At 47.7% G+C, this 16771-nt stretch overlaps 1 protein-coding gene across 3 annotated transcripts in view; it reads left to right on the top strand.

The window, feature by feature from the left end:
- TPK1 (thiamin pyrophosphokinase 1) overlaps nucleotides 1-16276 on the top strand; it is a 1173355-nt gene extending 1157079 nt beyond the window's left edge. For all 3 annotated transcript variants that reach the window (XM_086941740.1, XM_086941739.1, XM_086941738.1), the window contains exon 9: nucleotides 14982-16276. In XM_086941740.1, the coding sequence (XP_086797866.1) occupies nucleotides 14982-15109 (128 nt within the window). In that variant the 3' untranslated portion in view covers nucleotides 15110-16276. The remainder of the gene's footprint in view (nucleotides 1-14981) is intronic.
- Nucleotides 16277-16771: the final 495 nt, after the last annotated feature.

Genomic DNA, 16771 nt, shown 5'->3' with positions numbered 1-16771 from the left:
CGTCCCTTTCCCTTCCCTTTCTTTCCTTTCCCTTCCCTTTCTTTCCTTTCCCTTCCTTTTTTCCTTCAGTTCCGCTTTCCTCTACAAACCTTCTTGCCTTCCTTTTTCTCTCTGTCCCATCCTATCCTTTTCCTCCCCTTCCCACCACTTCCTTTCCCACATTCGCTTCACTTCACTTCTCTTTCCCTCCCTTTATTCCCCTCCATTTTCTTACCCTTCCCTTCTTTTCCCTCCCACCTCCTTTCCTTTCCCGCCCAGTCATTCCTTTCCCTTTCCTTCCCGTTACATTCTTTTCTATTCCCTTCCTCTTCTTTCTTTTCCCCTTCTTTTTCTTTCCATTCCTTTTCCTCCCCCTTCTGTACCGTCCCCTTCTCTACCTTTCTCTTCCACTTTCCTTACCTTTCCGTTCTTACCCTTCCTTTCCCTTTGTTACTTCCCTTGGCTTCCTTGCCTTGGGAAAGCAATGCAAATGAAATTAAAGGAAGGGAGAATAAATGAAGGTAAAGAAAGGGAAAGGAAGACAATGGAAATGAAGGGAAAAGTAGGAAGGGGATGAAACAGAAGAGTCGGGGAAATGAGGTAGATGAAAGGGGAGGGTCATGCAGTGGAAGGAAAGGATGGGGACACCAGGGAAAGCAGGGGAATAGAAGGACATGGAAATGAAAGGGAATGGTAGGAAAGGGGTGATAAGGGAAGGTAAATTTAAAGAAGGGAATAGAAAGTAAGGAAAGGGAGAGGATGGGATGGGAATGAAATAGAAGAGCAGGAAGGAAGGGAAATGGAAGGGAAATTAATAGGAAGGGAAATCAAAGGAAAGGGAAAAGAATGGAAGGGAAAGGAACTGAACTGAAAGGGATGGAAAGGAAGCTAGGACAAAGGAAGAGAAAGCAAAGGAAGGCAAAAGAAAAGAACGGATGGGAAAATGTAAGGAAAAGAAGGGAAAAAAGGAAAATGAAAGGAGAAGAGAGGGCAGGAAGAGGGGGAAATGAAAGAGCAGGAAGGGAAACAACAGGAATGATTGGAAATTAAAAGGAAGGGGAAAGAAGGGAAGAATGGAAAGCATGGGTAAGGAAAAGAAGGAAAGGGAAAGGAATTGAGAAGGTTCTGCAAGTGAAAGAAATGCATTTTTACATTTTGAAGTGTCTTTATCATATTTGTATATGGTGTTTACGTGCCAAACATTTTCATGACTCGCCCCTTAGAATCTAGCAAGACTCTTGGCTCGGCTGTGACCCGGCTCTCCCTCTTAGTTTGTTGGCTCGCCCACCTCTATATAATGGGATGGGAACAGGCGCGCAACGCCCATTGGACTCAAAGGGCTTCAGCCCCCCCACCCCCCGTCGTGTGTGGCAGCCCAGGATGAGACAGCTTCCAGCACACACACAGCCGCACCTGAGAACTTCACAGGTCTTTTACAGACCTTTTGCTAGTTAATGAGGCCTTGGTGTTTTTCACCCCTCTAAGAGCCCCTGCAGCTCAGCTCTGCATATTGCTTAGATATTGAGGGCCCGATGTAGGAGCCCTAATACCGGTCAGAAACGTCCGATTTTGGCCGTTTCCGACCGGTATTAGGGTTTTCTAATGTAGGAGCATGCTTTACAGAATCGGTATTTTACCGAATCTGTATTTACAGAATCGGTAAAATTACCGAATCGGTAAATACAGACTCGGTAAAAATACCGATTCTGTAAAAGCACATGTAGGTAGCACATCTTTGAGTGCCACAGGCCTTTCAGATTCGGTATTTTACCACCCAATCCAATTGGGTGGTAAAATACCGAATCCAGGTGTGCATGCACACCTGTGCAATGTGACACACAGACATGCCCTTAGGGCATGTCTGTGTGCCACATGGCACACAAGTCTGGAATTGGGGTGCCAGAGGGTGTCAAAGTGACACCCCCTGCACCCTTGCAAAAATCGGAATTTACCGAATCGGTAAATACCGATTCAGTATTCACCATTGATTCCTATGGGCTTCAAGGCCCATAGGAATCAATGGGGGATACCGATTCTGTATTTACCGAATCAGTAAATACCGAATCTTACAGATTCGGTATTTACCGATTCTGAAATACCTACATGTGCCCCCTTCTATTTTACCACTTCTTAAATACCGAATCTGTAAAATTCGGTATTTTAGAAGTGGTAAAATAGAATTACCTACATCTAGCCCTTAGCCCCCCGTAAGTTTTACTATGCTACCCTGCCCGCCTGACGAGTCAAGCACTGTGGTAACCCAATCAGCGCTACCCTTATAGGGGTGATCACCTTACAGGATTATGTGACACATTGGTCCCTTATTACTCACGCCCCTTTCAGGGCGGAGCGTAGCAAGGCAAGCCCCCGGTTGTTCAGGCCCACAACTGCCGAAGGACTAACGGGGCGCCGACGTCATTGTTCCAGGACCCTCCCCCGAGGCTCCTGGGATTTGGCTCTGGCATCCTTATTGTGCTCTTGCAGAGGTATCCTTCTGTACCCAGACTGCTTCCAGATTGCCCTGTAACTCCGCCACAGCTCTGGAGGCGGACCCAAAAGCCTACTGAGCCCCCCACCAACCAAACAGCACTTTCTTCACTTGCAACCAGCTCCTTCCAGTGTCTCTTGCTTGTCCAAGAGGATCAGGTCCATTCCAACCTGTGACAAGTGAACCTCATCAGCATCAAAATAGAGTCACCTTCCTTTGGATCGGCTCATGTCTGATAAAACCCAAAACCTCTTTGGTCTGAACTTGCGCATAGCACTATTCACCCTTTGCGGGAATGCTCCACTGCTTCATTAGCCTTGGCCCTGTGCCAAGGCAGGCGTAGCCCATGCCTGCTGAAGCCAAAGCCCCTTGCTCAGCGACTTGCGCATGGAGCGGGTTATCCTTCTCTGGGAATATACCAGTGCCTCACATGCCCTGCAAGACTATGATGGCTTCCCAGGAGGGAGCTCTCTCTTAAACATCACTATGTTACCCTGCAAGCTGATGTGGCTCCCACCTCCTGTAACCTGTAGTTGCAGCCCTTCTAGCATTTTGAGCTCCCTAAGAGTTGTTTCCCCAATTTATGGAACAGCAGCACACTTCGAAGAAGAACGCTTCCACAACAAGCTTATATACTCTGGCTAAGCGGACGAGGCATGTCATGCATCACTGAAGCAGTCCGTAACCTGCCCTGGGAACAGAGTGCAAGTACTTTGTTGGGGTTGACCTGACATGTGCACAAACCTTTGCGGTTAATAAACCATGGAGAACAAGACTGTTCGCAGTCACATCAACCATATGGAGCGACAACATACGCCAACTACCAGGCTTGCTTAACTAAAGCTCGATCACAGAAATCCACATACCTGCTAACCAGCTGTGACCCTTGATGCTCTACATGTTATACAGATTCCTGCAATGTACCCTTCTGCCCCTGTATGGGCCGGAAAATACCTGTAACATCGCGAATCCCACTGCACTCGCATTCTCAGGCAGACCAGTGGGGAGGGTCCTTAGCATTGTTTCTGCTACATTACTTGGCCTCCTAGCCCGTAAACACCCTCGTCTGACAGCAGACTATCTGCTGTGTCGCCCGTGCAATGACCGCACCCTGGCGCAAGACGTCCCGTTCTACACCTCTGCTAACAGACTTCCTTCAGTGAGGCTGAAGTGAACGGTGGTATGTTGTGTATCTGACCCAAAGAATTTTAAGTTTGCATTGGCAGGGATCAAGTTGTTGCACCCGTCACACACAAAATAGTGCAATGTGCAGTTCTTTTGCATTCTACACTTCCGAGTAGGACTACATACCCCATGAGATAACGGAGTCGTGTGTAGGACTACATACCCCACGAGATAACGGAGCCGTGTGTATATTACCAACAATACTACTAGAATCTAAGGTTTCCAGGTGTCAATTGGTGACTATCCCGCCATGGAATTTTGGACTTTAAGCAAGGGAGTATTCGTGTACCTGCCATTATCCCTCCTGTTGTGCCGAAATTTGTCTTTATAGTTCAAACTGATGTATTCGACCCCAGACTTTCCGGGCTGCGTACTGCTGGCCCCGTGCGCAGCTGCTGGCTTAATAAGGGAAACTCCTGCTGCAGCTTGCAAAAAAACAACACCTGCTTGAATGCGCTACGTTGTACGCAATTAAGTGCCTAACATTTCACTTCCCCTCGAAAGGATACCACAAACCGTATTGTTCATTAGAACCTTAAACAGTTTACAATTTTCCCTGGACCTACTTCTAACTGAGAATGGCTCTACACCGCCGCATCGATGCTGACAATGTGACCAGTTGCTGAAATTGACGGAATCTCACGCTTACCACTTGCAACTAAAGCAATTATTAAAATTAATATGATACATTATCTGCAAGAACTATACACAGGCAACTGGCTGTCCCTGTACATGGGATTTCAATTCCCCTGACATCTGCATTAAGGGCAAGCCACCCTCACCATTACTGGTGTCTGACTAATCGGACCTTGGAGGCCGTAACAATGCTGCCCGGTCCGCAAGTACGATCACTAAACCACTGTAATTTTAATAACCCGTGGCGCAGATCTGCAGGTGCCAAATACCGGGCTGTGTGTATGCGGCCATAGAAACTAAGCTACAAGCTTGGTGTGGAAAAGTTGTTAACAATGCCTGGCAATGAGATAAACCTCTCCTGACTGGCATCTATGTCATTCTTAAACATATTTACCGGTCTTGCCGCATGGCACCCTTCAGGGTGGTGATACGGAACCTCCTACCCAGCATAAGCTGACTGTCTCGCGTTGCCGTCACACCCCTTGTGCATCTTGAATCGCCCTCCTGTGTCACCTAACCTTGGTTCCAGAGTGCACTTAATCCGCGCTGTTGAGCAGACAATTTCACAGACCTCTTTGATTGCTTGACCCTGGTGAACACATTACTGGTGTAAAATCTGGTTTGAAACAATATATGCATTGACCCTCAATTGGAGCCAATTCACCCCTTCTTGGAGCGACAGCTACACAGGTGCCTACACAAGTCACTTAACCGACAAGTTGGCCCTGACTATGTTTGTGTTCTGGTGCCAGATTTGGAAAGATCCTTGCCTTCACTTGCTGCCCCACTGGGAAATGATGCCTGTGCTCTGGCCGAAGCGCAGCAATGCCCTTGTGTAGCATCAAACCCCTGGTCAACTAAGAGTGCCAACTCTAATTAAATAAACCTACACCTTGACCATGTGTGGAGACTTGCTCTCCTGAAACATCTGCTGTTGTAACCTACGGTCACGCCTCCTGTTCAGTTCAATGTAGTAATTTATGGCACTGACAAACACAAAGGCATAATACTGGGCTGTGTAAATGCGGCCCAGGGTGACCTTAAACAATCTGCTTGGTGTGGATGGATACTAACATTACCTAGCTGAAGTGCAATCCCTTTTGACTATCACTCCTGACCAGATACGCCAATGCAGGTAGAAGAAAGTTATTTAGCCCGCCTTTAATTTCTGTCCCAGTTATCTGAGTAAATTATAGAAAGATGCCTGCAAATGCTCTGCTCAGAGCAGCCCGCTAGACAATGGCTTCCATTTAAAGAGTGTGCCAACAGACCTCCCATCACTTAAGGTGGTACCTCAGAGTAGGGCTCTATTCTAACAGCTGCCACCTGCATCGGATACTGCATCTGGCTGTAAGCTGCTCAGTGCTACTGATGCCTGGGTGCTTCCTGATCCGCAGCCCGCTCACCCTAATACAATCCGCTGTGGCTGGGACTCAACTATTCGGCGAAAGTGCGAGACATGCTAGCCTGACCTTAGCTCTTCAACAGACTCCCCCACAAGAGCCCTCCGTAAACCTTGTGGCCTAAAACATTCGCCCTGTGGGGTGGTTGCAAATGGACTGGAAACAAATCCTATACATACTCTACCCATGTTGTAAATGGAGTTTCTGTTGGCTAGGGTATGTGCCTGAGCCTGGCTTTTCACAACCCTCTAGTCAGGAGAAGGGAGTACACACTTAAGCTGATCCCAGCCCACCCCTTAGGTGGCTAGGCAGAGATTTTGGCTTAGCCTAGAGGCAGTGTAACTGTAAATTGCCAACCGCACTCCCACCATGGCACAGATCGCACCCCAAAACGCTGGCTAGATCACCCCTTACTCTCACTCCAACTAGGGTGAAACTGAGCACAACAGCGGCCGGATACTGGGCTGGACATGTGCGGCCCAAGATGACCTTTCAACTGCTTCGGTGTGCATGGGTGTTAACCTTTCCTGCCTGTGGTGCAAAATTCTTTTACCATCACTACTGACATTAAGTGCCAATGCAGGTAGAAGCAAGCGTCATCAAGCCCGCCTTACTTCTATCCCAGTAAACATCGACATGTGTGACTGACACTGCAATCTCTCATCAACTAGTTTGTGTGATCTTGACCCACTTTAGTGTGGGCAGAGCCCTGCTTATATTTGTCTTCATGGCCACTATTGCACAAGTGAAATCCACTTCCCATCAAGGTGGGTCGCACTGTACCTACTCAGGGAACAGGGGGCTAGCTGCTCTCCTGAGGCCCCACTGTCACTGTGCTTGCGGTGCTAATTTCCATTGGCTTAGTCAATGCTTTTACCTGCATCAAATAAGAGCCACAAGTATAGCTCAGTTGCATAGCCAACCCGGCGCTAGCCACCCCCCTCCATGGCTGCCAAGTTTTCAGATTTGCATGTGTGGCATTTCCATAATTTTAGTGCAACTATGAGTGACTTTTAAAGGACTATGACTGACCCTTCCTTGACAGCAAAATCAAACCATGAAGATGAGGGAGACATATTCATCTCAGTAATCACACCAATTAGACCTTGCGCGATGGACACGTGTTCCATAAACTTTTGGTGGCACGAGGAACTTGTTGGCCAAGCAGCGAAGTATTCACACAATGCAATAAAGCGAAAACCAATAGCTTACAACGTACGCCCTCCTAGGCACCAACGGGGCAAGCCTAGGTTTGTACAAAGCACCCAAACTCCAAGGAAAAGAACCACAACCAACCAATCCACTGCGCAGGTCACACACTCAGGCACCACTGTAAGGACCCCACCTTAACAACGGCCGCTACAGGAAACTTGAGTGTACCCTGGGAATAATTTAGGCTCATCTCATTCCATTTCATGGAGAACGAACAGCGGTAGACATGGAGTGATACCCCGGAGTTACCGCTGCTGGTCTGCGGTGACATCAAACACCTCACCTGTGTGCTCTTAAAATCCAATCTTTTGCCCAAAGTGATATATTCCTGTGACAACAACTGGCTATGAACCGAACGCTTTATCACCCTTATGCAGAAACTAGGGCTGGAACACCTAGCAAGGACCCTGCGACTATAAAATCTGGCATCCAAAGCATAACCTGACCCGCCGAACATATACTGTGACGCTACTTGCTCAGCGCTATCCCGTGCCTGGGAAACCAGTTAAATTACATCTGCATGAGGGAAAACTTACAACTGACCCATGAGTAGCCTTTGGCAAGTGGGCGCATGTTTGTAAGCAAAATGCTCCCTGTACATCCAAATGACGTTGCCTGTTCTGCGCCACCCTGTGCCTGAGCAACGCAACTATCCTGACAATTAAACAAATTGCTGAGGCACACCGGGGGGATTGGATGTCCTTTGTTACTCCTCCGGCTATTGCACAAAACCACACTACCTCTGCAGGAATTCCTCTAAATTCTGCCACTGCACTTAGGGGCTAATCAGATCACACCTGACTCTGTAGTTTCCTGCTGTAGTTTGCCCCACTATGATCACTAGGCTCCAGCATGGCAAGCGGTTGACACCTTCGACCGAACGTAAAACACCCATGGGACAGTGCCACCTGGTGATAAAGCACCCCCTTGAGGATAGCTGATTACCCCTCACAGTGCATCAAAACAACCCTGTAAATTATAAAGAATTGGTGGAAATGGGAGTGCACCCAGCCTCATTTGTCAAGGCCTTCCTCGTGGGTCTACTAATACTCCTGTAAAAACCACTTGTGATACTATCAAAATGGTTACTACCACCTGCCTCGATTGCAGTGGCGTGCACTCTTACAGACAGTCAATTACGTATACCAGCGGGAGTAAATCAATTCCATGTACCAGTGGGAGTAATAGTAAATGCAGCTCCTCACTTAAAAGTCTTTGCACACTGTCATTGAAATTGCACTTCGTGACCCTTGGTGCCTTAACACACTGCTTGTGTGCTGCGGAGGCCGCACATCATGACCAACCCACAGAGGGCCGGCGCCCCGCTGTAACAGGAATTGTGCTCGCGGGCCACAACCCGCACGTTCAGGATATAAACTTAAGAAAGGTCCACATCACCTTCACTCTCAACTACAGCGTGAGGGCGGGTGTCGAGAAATGCAATCATGGGAACTAACAATAGCTATTCGCGTCTCACTGCCGAGAGTAGGTCATGCCGCCTGGGACCTCGCAGGTTTTGGATAGGTCAAACAGGGGACCGGTGCAGCGACTGGGACCTCGCCCCTCTAGTGCGAGTCACCAATAATAATGGCCCACAGTGCCAGTCTCACCTACACGCGAACGGACTCTGACCTGACCAACTGCCCGCTCATGCATGCTGAAAAGCCTTTTGCCAAAACCCGGGATCAGCCAAGGACCCACAGATCTTTAGTCTAACGCGCTCCCAACTGAGCAATTCCGGGCACTTATTAACTTAATATGATGCTACTCCCGCGCCAACACTTCAAAACCCTTGGGCCCGAGACCGACACAGCGGCCCAAGCTGCCCCCGCCCCACCGGGAACATCACAGTGGTCAAAGAATTGTGGGAGCAGGGTATTCGACCCTCCGGTGATTGTACGAAACGCACACTTTGACAGTGCCTACACCCACCGGTGGGATCGGTCTCCGGCCCGTGCGCCACAAGACTTTGGCGCAGGACTCTCTGCTCCCCTATATTACACTGGATCAGGCGAGCCATGAGACGACCGGGGCAGGACCATTAGGCCTGATACACACTAATAGTGTAGTAGACACGTGATTACCACTCCGGTAAAGGCAGTTCTCTGCCCTCACTCGCAGACGGGAGCACCGACAGTCGACCTTCGAATATGCCTTGCAATCTGGGCGTGGGGGGTGCAGAACGGACGGCTGTTATTAGAAACCAACACCAAGAGGCCCACAAAACATATTAGTGAGATCTGCCTTTCGTGGGTGAGGAGTATTTTAATAATCGTGAGAGGCTCACAATCGTGGTAACGAAAGTTACCTAAGGAGCATCTACTCGATTGCGCGTCCATGTACACACTCTGGGTACAGTCAGGTGTTCCCGCCTCCGGGTGGCACTGTCCCTAGATAAGGGGCCTAGTGGAATCACGACAGTCATGGAATGTAAATATTGCCTCATACTGACCGGGTGAGATCGTTTTAGTGCCAGTCCTTTAAATATATTCAATCCCCCTTTGACTGCGCGAAAGATGGTCTCGTGGTTGAGCGGGCTACTGGTATAACGATCATCCAGTATCTGACGTCACGGGCTCCGTTTCGGGGCCTGTCCGCTGACCTTTTCGCTTGGGGGGCAAACACGGGGGCTGAGGGGCAGCCAGTTTAACAGTGCGAAACGCTCAAGCACAAACCTCACAGCGGAAAGCTTCAATGTGCCGAAAGGGACAAAATTTGGAAATGAGACAACGCTCTAAACACAGCTCCCTACCCTGGGTACAAACTGGTCACCTGCCTCTCGTACCCCCTGAGGAGAGTCAGGAAACGCTGATTTACAGCCAGATTGTGCTCGCTATGGCGCAGCGGTGAGAAAGCGGGAACAAACTTGTTGCGGTACGATGGAGCCACGCCACCTGTACCATGTTATCCACATGCTGCTAGGTTTACTTCGAACTCCGAACTCGCACTGCCATGCTCGCGCCCCTGTGATGTCCCTCGCGCGAGAAACATTCCATCCCCCTGACCAGGAAACGGGGTTTCTTTTAAACTAGGGCAGTACCTGGGAAAATGGTTCCCACGCCCTGATGTGAACAACCCTTTCCATTCAGGCCATTTATCCACCAAAGACTCGAACTTTTAATCGACTGAAAGCAAACACACATTCCATTACCGAGCTGTGCTCCTGGATGACCCTCCTGTTTGAGCCGAGCTCTGCTACAGTGACTCGCAGCAGTACCAGCTGTTGGGCCTGGAGGTCAACGCATCCCCAATTTAAAAAATTCAGTCGGGTGATCTAGTTTTGGCAGGCTTCCTACTAACCCTCTACCGATGAGAGCATTGCGCATGCTCTGCCATTCTACCTACCGAGCCAAGCCAACTCGTAGCGCCTCGCGGATGGGGAGGGGTGGTACTCGGGGCGCCCCTCTCAGGAGCATGGACTGAAGGATCGGTCAAACCTCTGGGCTATTGTAGGACCCATTTGATAACTAATCTGCACGCCCATCCGTCGGGAAACCCATTCTGGCTAGTGGGGAAAACGAGGAGGGAAAGCTACAGAGCTGTCTGGCTTGGGCGTAAGGAGGTGGGACGGCCTAGCCTCGCCAACGGGGACAAACCGCAGCGCGCTACCTGTGCGGGTGACCCCGGTCTAATCCCCGCGAGGCTCACCATATGTTGCTGCCTCGGGATGGCGAAGATGACATATTAGGAGTGTAACATGCCCCAGCATTCTATCACTCGACAATGAATGCATTCCCGGATGATGTTACCCCTCTCCGCGCTAGCCGCCCGTGCCCGGGCCTATTGCCCACACGCCATTGCGGGCATGGGTGCCGAGAGTGCTTCGCCAGCCCTGGGACTTGGCGACTCGGGTTGCGACATCCCGGCCTCCCCCCCCTCTCTAACCGCCAGCCCTCTCGGGCCACTCTGCCCGCGACAGCAGCTCCCCAGTGGAGGCCCTCTCAACTGGGTCTCTGAGCATAGCGGCCGGTGACGGCCCTGCTTGGAGCGAGGCAGTGGGGGGTTTCAGCACTCACCTCACAACACCCAACAGCTTGCCCTACGATGATAGCCACCGATGCCACCAGATTATCACCGAAAGGATGACGCCTAACGAGTGCAAACCGCACCTTCCAACCCGAGGAGCAGCGACGACGAAACGATGGAAAGAGACGGCGTGTCAGGCAGCAAAGAGGCCCAACAATGGCGGGGGAGGCCTAAATACCCCTCCCCATCCCCCGGCGCGCCAGACATGACGTGTCCAGCACACCCTGTAAGGGGACTCCTCCTGGAGTCCCGCAAAAGCGAGTGGGGAGGGGCCTAAATCCCACTAAGGGTGGCCGCCCTCCGAGGCGGCCCCCTGCGGGGGCCGCGGACAGCCGCATTCTAGCCTGTCGTAAAGGAAAGTACATCTACCGCCCTGAGTCAGTTGTGTGATGGTGTACGTCAAACATTTGATTGGGGGCTCAGCAGTGTTTAATTTGTAAAACAAACAAATGCGAAGTTCAACGATGTGCTTAGAAGCCTGCAACCAATATCGGGGATGCCGAAAACCGGGGGTGAAAAGCAGAGCTAGTCTTCATTCAGAGAGCATCCTGGGTGAAACTAAATTTGGTGCCCCCTCCAATTTGTCCTCTATGACTGTGTTGAAAAAGGAAATGGAGAGCCATGAGAAGAAAAGCAGGCAAAATGCAGATGTGGCAGCCAGCAGCCTTCAGAAGCAGTATTTAAATGCTCTTTTTGGAGCCACATCAAAATTAGACTACTGCAATCAGCTCATGCAGCCCTCCAAGGTTTAGCTCCCACATGCTAAAGGCTGGGTGTGCACCTCTTGATTCCACCTCGTGCCTCTTTAATCAGCCACCAGACTCTCTACAATCCTTTATCTCAGTCTTTCTGTACTTTTTCATCCCTGCTCTCTTCTTTATGCCACCGTTTTTCCGTCTTTCTCTTCCTTTTTATTGGGATTAATGCTGGTTCACTGAAGACCTGGGACACGGTTGTCCCGGATACCAGTCCATTACTGAGTGATTGCCAACAAAAACTGAAAGTCATAAAAAGGTGCATATAATTGAATATGTGTGTTAGTCTTACAGCTAACATCACTTATTGCTCTTTATTGTGCAATTAGTTACATGTGTGTTTTTTGTTCCAGGCAATATGCTACAGTAATTGTAAGGTATATGCTTGCATTTCTTTAATATGTGTTAGAAACTGGGGTTTCTAGTTGACATTGGCTTGCACCCTGTTCAAGTAGGGACCCTTATTCTAGTCAGGGTAAGGGAGCTACACACCCCACACCCCACACACTATTTTAACGTTTTTAAAAAGAATATATTTGCTTGCGTATGGATTTTTGTTATTTTGGTCTTGATTTACTTAGACGCATATTGGTTATTTCTCTCTACTGGTGAGATGTCCATCTGTAGTGTTTTCACTGTGTTACTGTGTGCGTTTGTACAAATGCTTTATGCATTGCCTCTGAGTTAAGCCTCACTGCTCATTCCAAGCTACCAAGGGGGTGAGCATGGGTAACATGCTCACCCCCTTGGTAGCTTGGAATGAGCAGTGAGGCTTAACTCAGAGGCAATGCATAAAGCATTTGTACAAACGCACACAGTAACACAGTGAAAACACTACAGATGGACATCTCACCAGTAGAGAGAAATAACCAATATGCGTCTAAGTAAATCAAGACCAAAATAACAAAAATCCATACGCAAGCAAATATATTCTTTTTAAAAACGTTAAAATAGTCAGTCAATAGAAAGTTATAGATGCGTCACTTTCACTACAAAGTACCTGGGATGCATCAAAATCAAGGATGAAAAACAGGCGTGAGGGGAGGTGATGCGCCAGAAAACCAAGCAGTGCGTCAGGTCTTTACTGCCAGGGGAGGTAATGCATCGATTCCTTTCTGCAGTGCAGGGAAGATGATATGTTGATTCCTTACTGTCAAGGGAGGTGATGCGTCAGTTCCTTACAGTCAAGAGAGGTGATGCGTCGATTTCTGGACTCGCAGCCTCTGTTCCTTACTGCTGGGCTATGTCAATGAAGAACAGGTGCACAGGTGCAATGCGTCGAAAAATCCCAATACGCTGTGTCGATGCGGCTGTGGCGAAGCAGCTGCTGCATCGATTTGCCAGCTGCGTGGAAGGTAATGTGTTGATTTCTTCAGCTGCACAGCAGGGTCTGCGTTGAAGTCGAAGCGGGTGCCCCATACGTCAGTGACAGGGCTCGGGCTGTGGCAATCTTTCAGCCACATGGCAAGCGCTGCATCAATTCTTCATCCCCACCATAAAAATGCATTGATTTTTCAGCCACACAGCGGGACTGTGTCGGAAAAACAGGGGCAAGTCCAAGGGCCCAGAGCTGGAATTGGCACCACTTGGCATGTCAGAATTCCCAGCAGAGAAGTTCAGAGGCTGCAGGTAAAGTCTTTGATGACCCTAAGACTTCCTAACAGGAGGCAAGCTCACACAGCCCTTGGAGAACCTTGGCAAGTAGGATACAAAAAGCAAAGCCCAGTCTCTTTACTGCCCAAGCAAGAAGCAGCAACCAATAGGCCAGCACAACAAAGCAACAAGCAGAGTGGCAGTTCCCATCTTACATTGTCTCCAACTGTTCTTGGTAGAATCTCCTCTTGGTTCAAAAGCGTTCTGAAGTTATGATGTCACAGCTCCAGTACTTATACCAGTTTCTGCCTTTGAAGTAGGCAAACTTCAAAGGAAAGTCTTTGTAGTGCCCAAGATCTTGCCTATTCGTGACCTGGCTCCAGACACACTACAGGGAGGGTGGAGACAGCTTTGTGTGAAGACAGGCACAACCATATTCAGGTGTCAATGACTCTCCTCCCACCACTCTAACTCAGGAAGACCCTTCAGCATGGTGACGGGCCATCAGAATATGCAGGGTACACCTCAGCTCCCTTTGTGTGACTGTCTAGAGTGAATCCATAAACAACCCAGCTGTCAGTCTAAACCAGACGTTGATTACACAGGCAGGCAGAGACACAGATTGGTAAAGCAAGAAAATGCATACTTCCTAAAAGTGTAATTTTTAAACATACAATTTCAAAACCACTCTCACTAAAATATGGATTTTTTAAATTCAAAGTTCAGGTAATCCAAACTCCAAATCTCTACTTTTTCCCGCTTGCAAGTTACACTTGTAAGATGTTACAAGGCAGCTTCAATGATAGCCTATGGGAGAGATAGTCCTTGCAATAGTGAAAAACGAAATTGGCCGTATTTCAGTATCAGGACATGTAAAACACACCAGTACATGTCCTACCTTTCACATACACTGCACCCTGCCCATGGGGCTACCTTGGGCCTACTTTAGGGGCTCCTTAAATGTAGGAAAAGGAATGTTTGGGCCAGGCAAGTGGGTGTTCTTGCAAGGCCGACATAGCAGTTTTAAACTGCAAACAAAGACACTGCAGTGGCAGGTCTGAGACCTGGTTACAGGGCTGCTCCTGTGGGTCGCACAATCAGTAGCATTTGAATTACAAGGCCTGGGCACACACAGTGCACTTTACTTGGGACCTATTAGTAAATCAATATGCCAATCACAATTTACACAGGGAGTATTTGACTTTAGCACTGATCAGCAGTGGTAAAGTGTCCAGAGCTCTAAAACCAGCAAAAACGAAAAACAGTAAGTCAGAAGCAAAAAAAGTCCAGGGAAAAACATGCCAAATATGCCAGGTCTAACAGTAGGCCACCTGGGCTTTGGTTTTTGAGATTTGACTGTTAAACATCAAAATGTAAGACCATCGGGTGGGCTGATGTTAAAATAGTTATCCTGCCCTGTTGATGCTTGCCGTGTTTGCTAGAAGCACAGATCTTGGAGGAAGTTATCATATTGTAGTAAAACATAAGAAGTAGATGTAGGCTGTAATGTCTGTAAAGTGTTGACAATATTTGCAATTGCATGTGTTCTGTTGAAATTATTTGCTAGTAATAAAAAACATTCTGATCATAAAAAAACAGTCCTTGTTTAACTTTTCTTGTCTAGCGTTACAACAGGCATGACATGTTTCAACGCGTACTGTAACATTTTAAATGATTGCTCCTCTTGTCCTCTTTTCTATACAGATAACCAAGTGTTGAAGTTTGGAACATTGGTAAGCACCTCCAACACATACGATGGATCTGGCATTGTTACTGTGGAAACAGACAGCCCTCTTCTTTGGACCATGGGCATTAAGGAAACAGAAGAATAATTTCAATGCAAGCCTAAAAATCTGATTTTGGACAGGGCGACACACCCAGCAGTCTAACTTTATTTTCTCTAGCGAGGTTATTTGAGCGCTTCAACTTATGATTACGTTTCACACTTACAACTGATTTCAAGCAGATCTTCCAGGAACTCACGTCATTTCCAAAATTGCAACAATGTTTCCACAATGCATGTTTACTTTGCAAGCTTGAACTCTTCCTATATAGTCAGTTTAGAGATCCCGGCCCACCTGGCGTGGATCTCTGTAATGAAAGTGTATCCGCCGGTACAGGGGAGGCTCTTTACTTACCACTGGATGCCAGCTAGGCGGCCATGTTGAAGTGGCCTGCTTAGAGTTCTTATTTGCTTTACAGCAACCACCCCTCCAGTGTTGTTTTTAGATCCACTTCTGTTAACAGATTATTGAACACTTGTATGCGTATTTTGTTTACTTGTCTTATTATTAAATTATGTGGCATAAGCCAATGCATATACATACAGCCTTAGACAAATGAAGCGAAGCAGCAAAAAACAAAAAGTGCCATATTGTATAAAAACGTGACTGCCACGTGAAAGACCCATATTTCGGCGTTTGTTTGAATGTTATTTTGGTGGCTACTTGCAATGTTATATGTTTTTAAAATATTAATATGCAACATGCACTGTTACTTCATAGGCATTAATCTTAGTAAAAACACATCTTCTCTTGATGCTGAAACCTGAATTCTGGAAATTAGTTGAACTGCTTTGAGAACATTGTGTAAATGAACAGGGTACCTAAGGTTGTGTACTTGAAATGTGTTCCTAAATTAATTGGTGCTTTCAATCTGTTTTTTTCATATCTACGAATACTTCTTTTAGTTTAATCCGTCTTGTCTTTTTTTTTACATACATTAAAATGTGATCATGAATATTCTTACATGCAGGTTGGTAGAACTACGATAATTATGGTAAATTGCCCAACCTATTTTAAACTTAAGAGAGATTCATAGTGCTGCTCCAAAGTAAGTTTTAAGAATTGAATGTGTAATAACCAGGGCTAAAATCCGGCTTGTGAATTCTGAAACATTTAAGAAATAATTATGATACAACACTGCTATAACTTAATAGCTTTACAATGGTTTTTACTGTGCAAATTAAGTAAATCTAAATCTGAATACCACAGTCGCTATTTGGAATGAGCCGAATTTTGTATTGTTGAATCCACATTTTGCAGTTTGTTTTGTTAGCCATTTTGAACTTCTATCAGCCAGTTTCATATGGGTTGTTCAACAGAATAATGCTAATGTATGCAAAATATAAAATACATTTAAAAACAATTCACAATTCCAGTTACAATATATTTGCAGCAGCGGTGTGTCCATTGGGGCGTAGGGGCGTAGCCCCACCAGCCACCGTGGCCTGCTGCAGCTTGAGTGACAGTCCACACTCATGCTGCAGCAGACCGTAGGGCACAGTTTCGTTGGGGAACTTATAGTGCGCATGCTTGGGAAAGTTGAAGACTTTCACAAGCATGCGCACTGTAAGTTCCCCAGCGGGACCCAGGGGTGCTTGTTTGGTGCCACAGCCCGGGTTTTCTAAGGGCGACAGGGCGAGCAGCAAATGTGCCTCGCTAGCCAATCCTGGCGCTGCATGCAGCGCCAGGTTTGGCTGGTGGCACACTGGC

The sequence above is a fragment of the Lissotriton vulgaris genome, chromosome 10 (genome assembly GCF_964263255.1).
Source record: "Lissotriton vulgaris chromosome 10, aLisVul1.2, whole genome shotgun sequence".
Classification (NCBI taxonomy): Eukaryota; Metazoa; Chordata; class Amphibia; order Caudata; family Salamandridae; genus Lissotriton; species Lissotriton vulgaris.
Note: the sequence above shows the minus strand (reverse complement) of the source record. Positions and strands in the feature narration are given on the sequence as shown.